At 39.7% G+C, this 14,926-nt stretch overlaps 1 protein-coding gene across 8 annotated transcripts in view; it reads right to left on the reverse strand.

Annotated features, from left to right (window-relative positions):
* The window catches only part of ITGA9 (integrin subunit alpha 9), a 265,797-nt gene that overhangs the window by 84,208 nt on the left and 166,663 nt on the right, over positions 1–14,926 (reverse strand). For all 8 annotated transcript variants that reach the window (XM_068201244.1, XM_068201235.1, XM_068201190.1 and 5 more), the window contains 2 exons: positions 2,486–2,572; positions 1,051–1,130 (listed from right to left, as the gene is read on the reverse strand). In XM_068201244.1, coding sequence (XP_068057345.1) covers positions 1,051–1,130; positions 2,486–2,572 — 167 coding nt within the window. The remainder of the gene's footprint in view (positions 1–1,050; positions 1,131–2,485; positions 2,573–14,926) is intronic.

A 14,926-nucleotide genomic window follows, 5' to 3' on the forward strand; every position in this document is an offset into this window, starting at 1 on the left:
AAGACATGGTGAAGTGTCTCACTTTCATTTTCTGATACCAGTCCTGTGTGCTGCAGGATCTTGTTCCCACCTACAGCTGTTACTGCAGGGGAGGACTATGCCTTATGAGAGCAGTCACTCAGCAGCTGCTACATCTTATCTCTCATCTCTAGCTTTTTGTAGAGGTGTCATCCCATTTGGGAGGAGAATTCAGACTGAAGATCCTGATTTGGATACATAAGGATATGAAGTTGGCTCATTTACACAGTAAATGGGAGAAGGAACTAGTCAAACACCCAACACATCAAAGCAGCAGTTCATGGCCAATGTTAACGCAGCCATGCATTGGTTCCCATAAAGACATTGGCAGTGCTTGTGAATGAATCACCCATGCAGTGTGCTTCTTCATGGTACATCATCTTAGAAGGCACAGAGTATGTGTCACACCTTTTATCCTGCCCAAGATATAATGCCTATGCATGCATACTTTGCAACACCCTACTTCAATGCCAACTTGAAGTGCTCTTTGGGAAGTACACTATCTAGATGTTTTCCACAGTCTGTCATGGCTCACTGAAGATCCAGAATGGGGAAAAATACAAACATGACTTTAGAACCTAACACTGGGATCCTTGACCATCTGATTTATCTTTTTCTGTTTGCATCCCAGCATGTTCCTTTCATTCAAATGCTGGAACAAAGGGGTTGGGCTATCTTGTGTTGATCATCAATTGCAGCTGAGCTGCACTTGATACATGGTCCAAAGAGATAGCCACTGAAACACAAGAGCCTTTCAACTGAGAGAATACAGAATCATCCTTCAGAATGGCAACTGCCTGGCAAAGAAAACCTATATATGATCCCACCTCATTTTTCAGGAAGCTTCAATACATAGTTCCTCTGCATCACCAAAATACATTTAGCCAAATGCATTTAGCCTCAGTAATTTAACCAATTTACTACACATATACATATCTACAGCTAATATCATGTAATTGTCAAACACACGTAATGCACACTTCATGTAACAAAGAATATCCAAGTCATCTACACATAAAAGGGTCCCCTTACCTTTGGGCAGTGACAAGAAAGGTAAGTGTTTCTTCCTGCCCGGTCAAATGGCTTGTGTCAAAGATCACACTGAATTCATACTGTGCAAAAAAGAAGTCATATTTAGAGATTCTGGATATTGTTTCAAAATGCATTTATTCTGAAACTTTATTTATATTTTACTGGCCTAATTTTAAAAAAGTGGCATATTTTGATACATGTAAGAGCACTTCTACTGGAAATTATCTTGTAAGTTTTAGTAATTGTATTTCTCTTCAAATACTATAGAGTTTGGATTTTCCTTCATTAAGAGAAGACCTTTACTAGAATTGCCATTCAAAGATATTTCTTGAGGACATCATCTGCCTGGGAATGAGTCCTGCAGAACAGGAGGATCACTACCTGAAACTATGTCAGCACTACTCTGTATGTTATTTGCTGATGAAAGATCTTTTGGGGGAATAAAGGCCACACCAGAAGCCTGCATTTGGAGACTTGAAGTGGCACATGCTAAAGCAGCATTCAGGACACACATCATAATGGGTGAAAACAGGTGCTAATTTTGAAATAAGAATTTTACTTTGATGGATTATTTCTCCGTGTAATTTTTCTGCCTAACTCCAAAACAGACTTTGGCCAAGTGAAACAGTGTCCAAATCCATTGTAATGTCAATGGCTTACATTCTTACATTCTAGATAATATTTTGCTACTGCATGTATTTTTTCAATTCCATTTAAAATATTTTTTACTTTTTCAAAATAGCACAAAAGAGTCAATTATAAAAACAGAAAACAAAAACTTTTATGTTAGGTCAAAGGATACATCAACTCAAATGGATTTGCTTTTGAAATGGAAACTTTCTGAAGAATTTCAGACTAATTTTTTTCAGATCATTGTTAAGTTATTCCTCGTTTTCTCACCTTTCTGGGTTGGTCATTTATATAGATCATTTTAGTGGCAGAAAGAACCCAGCTGGATTTTTAAACATTATAAGAGAGTGTATCTTCTTTTCTCTTACAGAACAAAACCCTCTTTAAAAAAATCTACCAGAGACCATAAGAAGAAAATGTCATTAGTGCATTTTCATTGTCATTTGTATAAATCCAGCGGCATTTTAATGTGAAAGAAGACAAAAAACTCACAGAGGCAACATGAGATAGAGAGTCCTTTTCTAATTTTTTTGCAGAGGAAATATGTAAATTTTCCACAGCTGCAACTTTTGCACCATTTTTCAAAGCTATTTTACTGCAGTGCCCAGGGCAATATCATTGGCCCTCTCTGGTGGGAAAAAGGATAGCTAGCCTCTGTAACTGTGAAAGGCTTGGATATCTGTCTTAGCAAGCTAGAGAAATTATCAATAACAAACATTTATCAGAGCAGTTGGCTTTCCAGACACTCCTTGGAGACAGAGGTAAATGAACCAATATTCTGCAAATGCAAATATCACAAATTTACCCTAGATTTAGATCTCATGAAAGGAAATCCCACACTGCACTTGAGGAAATCTGACTCCAGTAACTCACAAGCAATGCCCAGCTCCTCCTGCAAGAAAATAAAAAAGACCATGAGATTACAGATTTGGGGAGAAAAAGAAGATTACTAAGAAACACCACCATGATGAAATACTATGGAAAATTAAATATTTCCCATCATAGCACTGTGTTGTACTTCCTTATTTCACATTAGTCAGACCAGCATTGGGAAGAAGACTGCCATCAGAACCTTGCTCTAAAAGACAGATCATGAGGAAATACTGCATGACGAAACATATTAGAGTCAGGGGTTCAGACCAAATTCTTGGATAACAGTTATTCTCTCCATTTATTAAAAGAAAGCTTTCAAATGATCAAGAATATAGGTTTTCTATGGTAGTTTTCCAGGTACCTGTACCATGAGGAAAGAACAGTGTTGGGAAACAGTGACCAAACCATGCAATACACAGATGTAGAAAAGAAAGTTAATCTGGTTCTGGTGACATTCAGTGCCCTGATCTCTTGCTCTGGTCTACAAGATGAGTCATGCTGGTATGGATACTAACCTTTAGTGAGACAGTGGTTGCATAGATAAAGTAGAGGAATGAGCATCTCCTCATGATAAACATTGACTGTGGACAGTCAATAATTCAAATGCAAAAGGTTAGAACAGCCCAATACTGCTTGACTGATGACTCAACTTACAGCAGAAATTCTTCTGGTGAATGGAATGTTTCGTTGCTCCATAAAATAAGTGGCTAGCTCCAGATGAGCACATTCCCATTACAGGATTATCAGGGAACAGTTTAATACACTGCCACTGTGGGCAAGTTCATCTCACTAAACTTTAGGAGTATGATTCAGCTCTGGAATCTGATATATGCTTTTAAAAGCCTACACAGCAAGTGACTGCTATGTGATTAACATGTCACTGCTCCCATGGTAGTAAAAGTTTGCAGAAAACAGTTTCACAGACCGAATGCAGATTGGATTGGATACCTCTCTAGGCCTACTGTTGATTATATCATCACCTGAACTATAGTGCTTATGGTATCTGCTATAATACAAATACCTAAATTTTAGATATCTCACTCTATAAATTAATTTTATTCCAGACATGCAGCTGAGAATCTCTTGCTACAGAACATATAATTTATTTGACCTATTTTCACTATTTACTGCAGTTTGAAAAGCTCATGTGCATGTACATTTCCTGAGTTACTTCAAATATGCACTTAGAAGTTACATTCTCACCTGGAATAAGAACGAGTGGAAGGAGCTTCCTGAACTATGCACTTGGGTCATAGGCATCTCCAGGAAATGCCTTTCTGTCTTTCACATTCTGACCCAAGCACAACGTGAATGTTCTACATATATTTAGCTTCAAAATCATGGTTCAAATCAGGGCACATATTTCTAGAAAATGATAGATCAAATACTATCTTTCTTACCTAAGACAATATTTCACTGGTTTCATGAGAAGCAAAAATAATGTAAGGAGAAAATCAGTGCACACCTTCAGATGCCTAATGGAGTGACATTACTGCAATACTACTAAAATGCCAGAGGAGTGGCCTTCCCATTCAGTTTCTCTATGGATTTGCTTCCTTGCAATCTTTAGTAGGCTTCCATTTCTGGAAATACGAAAGATGGCACTACTTAGCAGATCTAATATCTACCTTCAGTAGTATGGAGCTACCATCCACATACGTGTTAGATTTTCTCCTCTAAAACGAACACAAAATAGAAAAATAAGTGCTTCATGGGCAAAGCATCCCTTTCACTAGCCTTTTCCTTTCAGGAATCTGGAAGGTTCTCCAGTTTCATGAGAGTGATTGAGAGAACACATAGTCTGAGCACCAAATGAAAAATTTCCCACCTGTGTCCTCTGAAAACATTATCGGTTCTGGGTCATTCAAATGTCCCTTGCTAACTGGGGAAAACCATCTTCCATCAATGCCTAGCCTGTGTTCTGTCAAGAGGGGTTTCTAATTACATAGCTATCCAGTATGGTGACAGCGACCAGACAGACCCAAGAAACTGTCTCCTCTCCTCAAGGCCATATCCCTTCAGAGATGTCAAAGATCAGGATAACTGAGAGAATCCTCATACTGATAACAGAAGAGCAGCACCCCTTCTTCATTTTGCATATTGATGCCTTTACAGACCAAACAGTTGGCAGGCAGATACCCATGGTTTTATTAGCTGTAAAAGGAAATTACAAGATAACATTGAATTCACTGGTTTTGCTTATTGTTGCTTGGAAAAGTTTAGTAAGTGCAGGAAATTTACTTGAATGACTTTCTGGCTTCATTAGCATACTGTCCAGTTTAATGATTAATATTAATACAACATTACTGAAGTTCAGAGTGGAGAGTATGAAAAGGTTATTCCCTGAGAGGGTGGTCAATCAGCAACATGCTCTCCAGGAAAGTGGTCAGGGCACCAAACTTGTCTGAGTAATGCTTTAGGTTATATGGTTTAATTAGAGAGTCCTATGAGGAGCAAGGGAGTTGGATTTAGTTATCCCTATGGGTCCCTTCCAACTTGAGTGATTCTAGTAATGGTAATAAAACTTTTCAATGCTAGGAAACAGCAGAAATGAGTTCGGCTTCATCATACTGGTTCAGCCTCCCACAAATTTATAAATTAAAGGCTACCCAGAAAACTTTTCCCGTGGACTCCTTGGTTTGCTCTGTGATTAAGATGGAGAAACTCAGCTAATATTTTGGTTTTCCTTCACTGCTCACTGTTTAGCTTCAGGCTTCAATTTCAGTGTGCTGTTCTGGAGGGAGAGAAAATTGTTTCTTTATGTGATTTCCTATGGTGGTCAGCTCTCTAAAATCAATTTTCACACTGTGCCAGGAGGCTGAAGAGTTGGCCCTGTCTTATCTTACAAATAAGGAACAGCAGTGCAACTCAGGGCTTACAGAAACTGCAGATACCACTTCTTGCTGATGTTAGGTCATGCTTTTGATGTGCAGTGCTACTCTATGACTATACAACCCATTTGAAAATCTCAGCTTACTGCATGAGGTTCATAGCAGTTCCTAGTTTGCATAGAAAACATCACCATAAGGGTTGGCTGTTTCCCTTCTAACAATACAGTGAGAAAATTTATCTGGAAAACTTTCTTTCTGGAACATTTCAGAGTGTTACATACTCTTAGTCAATCAGATAAATAGTCAGCTAATTAGTCAAATAACTGTATTATTACTTCATTGCAAATGTTGACCTGGTTATGAGAAATATGAAGCTCAGGCTGGCTCACAGTCTTTTTCTCAAAGTTCTTTATCACAGAAAAAAAAAGGTTCCTCATCATTATAATATGAGCAATGAAACACACAAGTTCAAGACATTGAAACTTCCTCAGCCTCATCTTGACATACCATTTTCAAATTAGACCCCATATGGGTTTCTTCCAAAGTGAGTCTTGCATAGCTGGTATGGCATGACTTACTGGCTAGCGAGTACAACCTGACCATTCTCTCCCTCACTTATGTCCAACCGAAACCTTCCAATCTTCCTGAGCCTGACCTGGCAGCTCATATAATTATATGAACTGGTTTTTATTTTTCCCACCCTTAGCTTCATTCATTTCTTCCCCAAAGGTAGAAAAACTCCTCTGAACTGATGTAGGCCTTGGTGCCAATTCAGAGTCATCACTTCCTCAACTTTCTCCCCACTCATCTCCACCCATGACTGGTTGCAAGTTCCTTGCCTAAAACGTCTCCTTAATCTTCCCCCGCCCATTAACTGCCCTTCAACACTGGTACTCCAATACCAGGCTTTTATCTGTCTGATAACTCTTCTACCATATTATGACTATCAGCAAAAGCAAACATTCATATAAGTACAGGTAATTTGTGTTATTTTGCATTCACCAGTGTTCTCGCAGAGAATGTGTGAATTCAACTATTCTAACACTCATTTATGACCTTCTAGCTCTTTGCTTTTCTAAGCACACAACCTACAAGTAGATACTGCATCTGCAGTGTCAGTAAGGAGATGCAACAGAACAATACTAAACATGTGAAAAGGATATGCCCGATGTGGCTCTCAACAGAAAGTTATATTAATTTCTGAACTTAAGGTAATTTATGTATTGTGCTGAATACTGCGGACTATCTGTGCCAGAGTTTACATAATACTTTTTAAAACTCTTCTAATTACCTGTTATTTCCTAAAGAACTTTTGATTAAAACCACCAATGAAAGGCATTGAAACTTAATTAAGGAATTATTAAAATAATCTGTATATTTTTAAAAGGGAAAAAACCTCAAGTTGCTAGAAAATACATTTGCCAGTAGTTTACTTTTCTCTTTCCTTAGCTATACTCAAATTAAAGGTCTTTTTTTATTGTTATTGTTTAAACTGAAAAAATCCTCCTCCCAAATCTTGGGTACTAGTGCATACATTCCGGAACTGATGAGAAAATGTCCTGGAAGTCTTGTGTTGTTGGCAGAACACTCCTGTTTTGAAGATGTTGAAAATTTATTTAACTCGTTCAGATTTTTTCTTGTGATGCTGCTTGTTTTCCAAAGGATACAAAAGCAGCAAAACAAGAGTGAATTCTGAGGAACCCTGCATCTGTTGTCAGAGCACACACTCTTGTTACTGCTTTCCTTGTTGTTATTAGTTTCCTTGTTCTATGGTGCCTGTCTGCGAACCAGTGCACTTAACACCACAGAGGATCATGAACAGCATCCTCATCCAAGAAGTCTTAAAATAAATTTCCTGAGAAAATATCACAAGAGAGGGCTATTTGCACTGTCCACCTCATGCTATGCTGAGTCTCAAAAGTTAGGTACTATGCATGTACCTACTATATCGTTTCTGGCATATAGACTTTATAACTATCCCTACTAGCTATTTGGAAATTCTCTGACCTGCACCAAAGGTAGAAGCTTACACTGGACACTGGGAAAATTCATGATCTTGGTCTAAGCCCTTCAGTTGTGCTATCAACAACTCATGAGTTTCTCTAGGGTTTGGAAAGCAAAGTTTTTATTTTGCTCCTACTTATCTCTCCCTGCCTCGCAGTTCTCTAAATGCCTTCAATGAGGCTTCAAGGACACCAGTTAACTTAACAGCCACCTCCTGAACATACTAATGTACTTTCTTTCCACAGCAAGTGAGGTACAAAAGAATGTGGGTTGCAGTTATCCACATATCTAGTGCAATTAGGGATGCCTGAGTTCATAAAAGGCTAAGGATTTTTTTCAAATAAAAGCTCTGGCTCTGACTGAGTTTCCTCATGACTGACAACAAGTACAGCTCAGAGTAATTTAATATTTGAGGCCCCCTCATGTGCATACAGCTTATTCTAATACAAAATTCCAGAGATACCACACTTACCTCTAAAATAATGCTTTGTATGGTATTTTAAAACTGCAAGAACACAAAGAGGATTATTGTTATTACTGACTGGGAACTCACTGGCATTATGCAAGAATTCAAGATCATCTGAAATCACTGAAATAGTGTGTCTGATCTACTTCAGATATGTCATAGAATTTGCTCTGTTTATCATCCTCGAAAGCCCTTTAAGCCTCTCTTTTCTTCAGATAACTAGCAGTCTGATGTCTGCTTTGTGTCTTTGTCAGCAGTACTCTCTGGTAACTGAGCAGACAGTATTTCTTCCGTGTTTCTGGGCTGGACCTTGCCAGGCACAGACCTTCCCCAGCTCCAGTCCACAACCAATGCCAAAGGCAACGGGAATTCACTTTTGCTTGGAAATATCAGTATCTCATTTTGGGGGTTTGGTTTTTTTCTTTTGCTCATCTGTTTCAGGAGTTCCAAATGCACAAAGCCTTCAAACAACCATTGCCATCAGTACCCGACTCTCTCAGTACTGCACAACCCAGGGATTGGACGGGGGGAAGCTCAGGGAGAGCTGTGCGCAGTGTCAGGATGCACTGCTTCTTTGAGGCCAGCTTCTTAGGCAGTGGAGGTAGCACTCAGTGGTGGCACCAGGCCACCTGGGAAGGCCACAGTGCCTCTCATGAACAGTGAGTATATATTGCAAGCTGGGGAAAAAATCATCCTGTTACTGATAGTAACTCTGAAGATAGACTGCAGTAATTAGCACAGGTGGCTATAGCTCAAAAAGCAGTCATTGGTCCAGGAAACATTTTAATGTACATTTCAAGGAATTTCTCCTCTCAGGCTGAAAATCCTTTGAGTTTTGTTTCACTTTACAGAAATAGAATTTATTTGGCAACTTCAAGCAAGCACCTTGTGGTCAGGAACTCTTCTGTATATAGCTCTCCACTTGCCAAAGCAAAGTGGGTGACAGAATCACTCAAAAGCAGAAAAAAGATGTTAATGATGGAAAGAAATTAAGATGGCTTTACTCTTTTAACATAACAGCTCTGGATCTCAAGCTTCAAACCTTTATTATCTTGTAAATAATTTCCAAACACAGGTGGAATGCAAGTAACAATGTCAATGACATGAAGGCCAAGTCAATGATAAACCAGCGTCAATAGCAACTATAATGTGCAAATTACTATTAATCATTGCCTGTTAGAAAAAATATTACAGAGAGGGAGTTATAGACTCAATACAGACTTGCTCATCTAGACCTTGTAATGAAACTAGCATTTACCTAACCTCTTGAATGCAATGATTAAAGAATATTGGATATCACATTAAATTATAAAATGGAATAAAAACATATTTTGGATGTACCGTAAAGGTCTGTTTTAAAGATGTCACAAGGACTGAAGGTTTTCCTTTATTTTCAACACATAGATATTCCTCTACCAAACCACGTCAAGAAATATGAATGTCACACACTATAAATTCTGTGAACTGCTGTTTCACCAATTGACCCTCACCATCCCAGTGCTTAAAGAGCTAGCAAAACTACATACTTGAGTATGCTAACATTCACACAGCCAAATCTGCATATGAAGATATGGGGCAGTGGGGCACCTGGATCTGTATACTAATAATAAATCGATCCTTTGATTCATTACCAGAAAATAAACTTGAAAGGGGGTTGGGGAACCTCAACAGTTGTTTCATAAAAAGAACTAGAGGGAAAAATGAAGTTTCCTTTGGCATTAGGGAGAAATTTCATGTCCTAGTCCATGATCTCACTAGTAAATGCTGTAGGCACATCCCACCCTGAAACCCAGCAAGCCTGGCTTGAAATATCTTGGATTTGCTCCTTATTTTGAGAAAACAGCTACTTCTGTATGATTAATTAAAGTCTCTCACCTCTTCCTTCTCATCCCTGGATGGAACCTATTTTACAGATAGCTTACCGATCCCAGCCAACACAGCAAATATTTGAGTAAAAAAGGGAAGACAAAAATTTTTCTATTTACTAGATACTTCCAACTCTCTCACTCATAAACTTTTATCTTAACTGGTGAAAAGCTATTGCAGTAATTTTTTAAAGGACAGTACCTCAGAAGCTGAAGAGGCAGCATATATTGTTCATTCAACTCAAGTGATTAAGCCCCAAAATAATTTTCAGGAACAGTCAACAAAACCAATCAGTTTTTGTTCCTCCTATCTTTTAAGGGATGTGTAGGGCAGGTGGTGAAACATTATGTTGCACTGAGTAGTTTATTTAGTTATTATTTTGCACGGAGTAGTTTTTATATTGCACTAAGTGGTTTGTTTGTATCACATGGTTTGTTCCACACACCCCTCCTCCTCCAAGGTCCTGTGGTGGTGGTCTTACCCCGGGTCAGTTCCTTCCCTCACCCCTCCCATCAGTATCCCATCGGCTGTGGTCGCCCTTTGTCTGCCCCCCCTTCCCCCGTGTTTAAAATCTCCTGCCAAGAGACCCTCAACCTCTTTCTTTTCCTGAACGGCTCCTTCCCAGAGCTCTCTTTCTTTTTCTGGACGCTACTACATCCCTCCCAGACTCTCTTTCCCCTGGAGGGTTTCCACAATAAAGTTGTGGAATGTTTGAGAAGAAGAGCGCCTTTTGTCTTTTGCTTTTGTCCTTATCAGCGAAGCCGGGGTCCAGAGCTAGCCAGGGGACCCCACGAAGGCTTTTGATATGACAGTGTAAGGAGAAACTGGGATCTGGTGCCACAGTGAGAAGTTCCACCTCCTTTGTTGCCACACTCTCATTTTAACAGACCAATTAGACTTACACTGACTTTCACTGTACTACACCAGCTAAATATTTCTCTTCCCTGCTTGCTGAGAACTGCTGAACCTAATTTTTTGGTCAGCTGACCCTCATTCACTGTGAGGATGGCTACATTTCAACTATGCTATTTGGCCAGGCTTGACTCTATGACCCATTCCCATATGTGCTAATGTACAGCTACACATTTCTCCACTATGGAAAGTACTTAGAATCATAGCATCATAGAACCATTAAGGTTGAAAAAGACCTCTGATATAATCAAGTCCATCCTTTGGTCAAAAACCACCTGGTTGACTAGACCATGGCACTAAGTGCCACATCCTGCTTTTTCTTGAAGATCCGCAGGGATGGTTATTCTACCACCTCCCTAGGCAGTCCATTCTAATGTTTAACAACTGTGAAGAAATTATTCCTGATGTCCAACCTGAACCTTCTCTGGCACAGCTTGAGGCCATTTCCTCCCATCCTGTTGCTGGTTTCCTGAGAGACGAGTCCAACACTCATGTCCTTCCAGGTAAGTTGTAGAGTGTAATAGGGTCACCCCTGAGACTCCTTTTCTCCAGACTAAACAACTACAGCTCTCTCATCCACTTCTCATAAAATGTGCTCCAGACCCTTCAGACAGCTTAGTTACCCTTCTCTGGACATGCTCTTTCTTGTAATGAGGTGCCCAGAAATGGACACACGATTCGAGATGTGGCCTCAGCAATGCTGAGTACAAGAGAACAATCACTTTCCTGGTCTTGCTGGCCACATCATTCCCAGGATAGCTCAGGATGCCATTGGCTTTCTTGGCCATCTGAGCACACACTGGATCATGTTCAGATGCTGTTAAACCACTGCTCGTTTTCCTCTGAGTAGTCTTCCAGCCACTCTTCCCCCAGCCTGTAGTGATGCATGGGGTTGTTGTGACCCAAGTGCAGGACTTAGATCTTGGCCATGTTGAACCTCATACTATTGCTCTCACAGCCCATCAATCCAGACTGTCCAGAACTCTATGCAAAGCCTTCCTACTCTCCAGCAGATCAACACTCCCTCGTAATCTGGTGTCATCCACAAACTTACTGAGGGTGCACTTGATCCCCTCATCCAGATCATCATACTGAACAGGACTGGTCCCAGTATTGAGATCTGGGGAACACCACTAATGACTGGCCACCAACAGGATGTGCCACCATTCACCACCAAAAAAATGGATACTTAGGTACAGAATGGAAAAAACCATCATCCACATAAACCAAAGCATGACAAAAAGGTGCCTACTTAGTAATGTACTATCAGTTTGCCAATCAAGACAAAACCTTTGTTCATAAAACTTTGAAAACATGCTTTTAAAAAACACTGCACTTGCTAGCAATTATGCCAATTATAGTATCAAGCATAAGGCAACTTCTATGTGCTAAACCATGTCCTCCAAGTTCCACGCACAAAAACAAAGTAAAATGAAAACTAAGGGAAAAATCAGTTTGACACCACAGTGATATATTTAAAAAGCAATCATAAGAACTAGCACACAAAGTATCTCTGACACACATTCAACTAAATTCAGAAGTAATTGAGATTGTACTATTCCCACAAAAAGGCTTTTCTCTATAAAACTGCAGAAAAATTGTTTGATTAAATGCCTATCCAGACATAATCCAATTATCTAGAAAACTTAAGACTCAAGAAAAAGAATGTGCAGAATTATACACGGTTCCTGTATTTTTCATACCCTGACATGTATATCCAAAATACATATGCTATTGCAATCTGTCAAGTGTATTGCATTTGATTACACCTTTATTTAAAGGAAATGTGGATGAACATGTATTTTTTTAGTCTTCATTATTCCCTCATTACCTATGCATAGGATTATTAAAATAAGCTTAATAACATGAATGCACTCTTGTGTGTATGAGTCCATGCTCTCCAAAAACCCAGGGAAAAATCAGAGACAAGGAAATCATTGGGAGAAGAAAGGGCTCTGGGGTAAGCTTTCCTTCATCTCACTTCACATGTAGATGTATGTATACATATGCTCTCACGCATATGTATTTCACACTATTAAATTGTGGTTGCATGTACTATTAACACAGATATTGGTTTTGAATTATTACAGAGAAATACTCTGGTGGTTTGATCCTGGCTGGATGCCAGGTGCCCACCAAAGACACTATATCACTACCCTCCTCAACTAGGCAAGGGAGAGAAAATGCAACATAAGGTTCATGTGTTGAATAAGGGCTGGGAAAGATCACTCATTGATAACCATCACTGGCAAAACAGACTCAACTGTGGGGAAATTATTGAGTGGGGAAATCAGCTGAATTTGTTACAAATCAAAATCGGAGAAGCACAATGAGAAGTAAAACAAATCTTGAAAAAACTTTCTCTCTACTCTTCCCTCCTTGCTGGGCTCAAGCTCCTGCTCTCTGAGCAGCACAGGTAGATGGGGAATGGGAGTTTTGGTCAGCTCATCACATGCTGTTTCTGCTGCTGTGTCCTGTTTCATGCCTTAAGTTTTAGCTTTCACATTTTCCAGATTCTGTACTGCATTAGTATATAACTCGGAACTTCATATAAATTGTTAGCAAGTTCTCTTCACAGTTTAGTTAGACAAAACAATCCTTTTCCAGACCAAGAACCAAAGACACCATTGCAGCTTCAGGCACAAAAACTATAAACAACAGTGAATTGAGGAGAGCAATCTGGGAGGATGGGACTTCATAACCTGAAGCTGTAATTGGATAATCAACCCCAATATGTAAATGGACCAAAACTTAAAAAAGTGTGCAAATGTGTGACCTGTCGTCCATCTTGGGTGTAGCCACGGCCGGGCTCTTGTACTGCCTAAGGTGTATCCTTTGAAGGCCTTTTTAATAAATACCTACTTTATTCCTTTAACACTGTCTAGCCTCTGTTCTAGGCAGCCTCTCAAAGCATCATGCTCAGGGAAAGAAGTCTTTCCCCTGCTACAGGATGGGGTCTGTCCTACAGGAGAACATTCTCTATGAACTTCTCCAACATGAGTCCTTCTCATGGGCTACAGTTCTTCACTAGCTGCTTCAGCATGGGTCCCTTCCACTGTGTGCAGTCCTTCAAACCATCTGCTACAATTGTGGGTCCCCCACAGGGTCACAAATCCTGCTCTAGTGTGGGCTCCTTTCTCCATGGGTCTGCAGATCCCCAGCAGGAGAGTGCCCAAGCATGGGTTTCCTATGGGGTCACAGCCATTTGGGCATCTAGCCATTTGGGCATCTACCTGCTCGAGTGTAGGTCTCCTCCATGGGCTGCAGGGGCACAGCTGCTTCACCAAGGGCTGCACCACAGGCTGCAGGGAAATCGCAGCTCTGGCATCTGGAGCACTTCTTGTCCCTCCTTCTCCACTCTGGTATCTGCAGAGTTGCTCCTCTCACATGTTCTCACTCTTCTCTGGCCACAATTACTTCTGCATGATAACTTTTTTCCTGCTTAAATATCTTATCACAGATGTGTTACCACCATCTCAGATTGCCTTGGCCTTGACCAGCAGTGGGTCTGTCATGGAGTCAACTGACACTGGACATGGGGGAAGCTTCCAGCAGCTTCTCTGAGAAGCCACTCCTATAGTCCTCCCTGCTACTGTGCAAATCCAATAGTTATACACATTTTTATTCAACAACAAAAACATATTTTTAAAACATGCTGCTCCAAAAATTAAAAGCAGGAAACAAAAGGCAGAAATCAAATGAATTAGCCAATATTTTTTTTCTAGTGGTACTTGTGAAAGCATGCATAATATATGCCCAGATATACTGTAAGATGTACTTCTGTGTGTAAGGCTTCAATTATAATGAATCTTAAACTGCATTCACAGGTGTATTCAACTGCAACACAGCTATTGACTCTTAGTGTTACAATAAAATGGCTAAATTCATAATGAGTTTAGAAAATAAATGCAAGTATCATCAACTACAAAAGTTTGAAAAAGTAAACTAAAACCCTCACTAATAATTTAACACACCTCTCCAAATCTCACAATTAAACCAAAATACAATACAATACAGAGGAAATACAATCAATAAAATCAAGCCTTATCCTACCCTTCTGTCTTTTCCATCCTCCACTGGTAGTAATTTTCAAGTGAAAAGAATAACATTAAGGTAATAACAATGATAATGATCTTGGCACTGGACATTTTCCTGGAATTTATAAATCTTAGCTCAACATAAAAATCCCCAACAACAAAAGCCAAATCTCAAATCCCAGGAAATGACTCCTTGAAACACACATAGGTTTGGGGATTTTGGTCTTTCTCTTTCAGAAACTCAGACATAGTGTGCA

Source organism: Anomalospiza imberbis, chromosome 1, assembly GCF_031753505.1.
Source record: "Anomalospiza imberbis isolate Cuckoo-Finch-1a 21T00152 chromosome 1, ASM3175350v1, whole genome shotgun sequence".
Taxonomy (NCBI): domain Eukaryota; kingdom Metazoa; phylum Chordata; class Aves; order Passeriformes; family Viduidae; genus Anomalospiza; species Anomalospiza imberbis.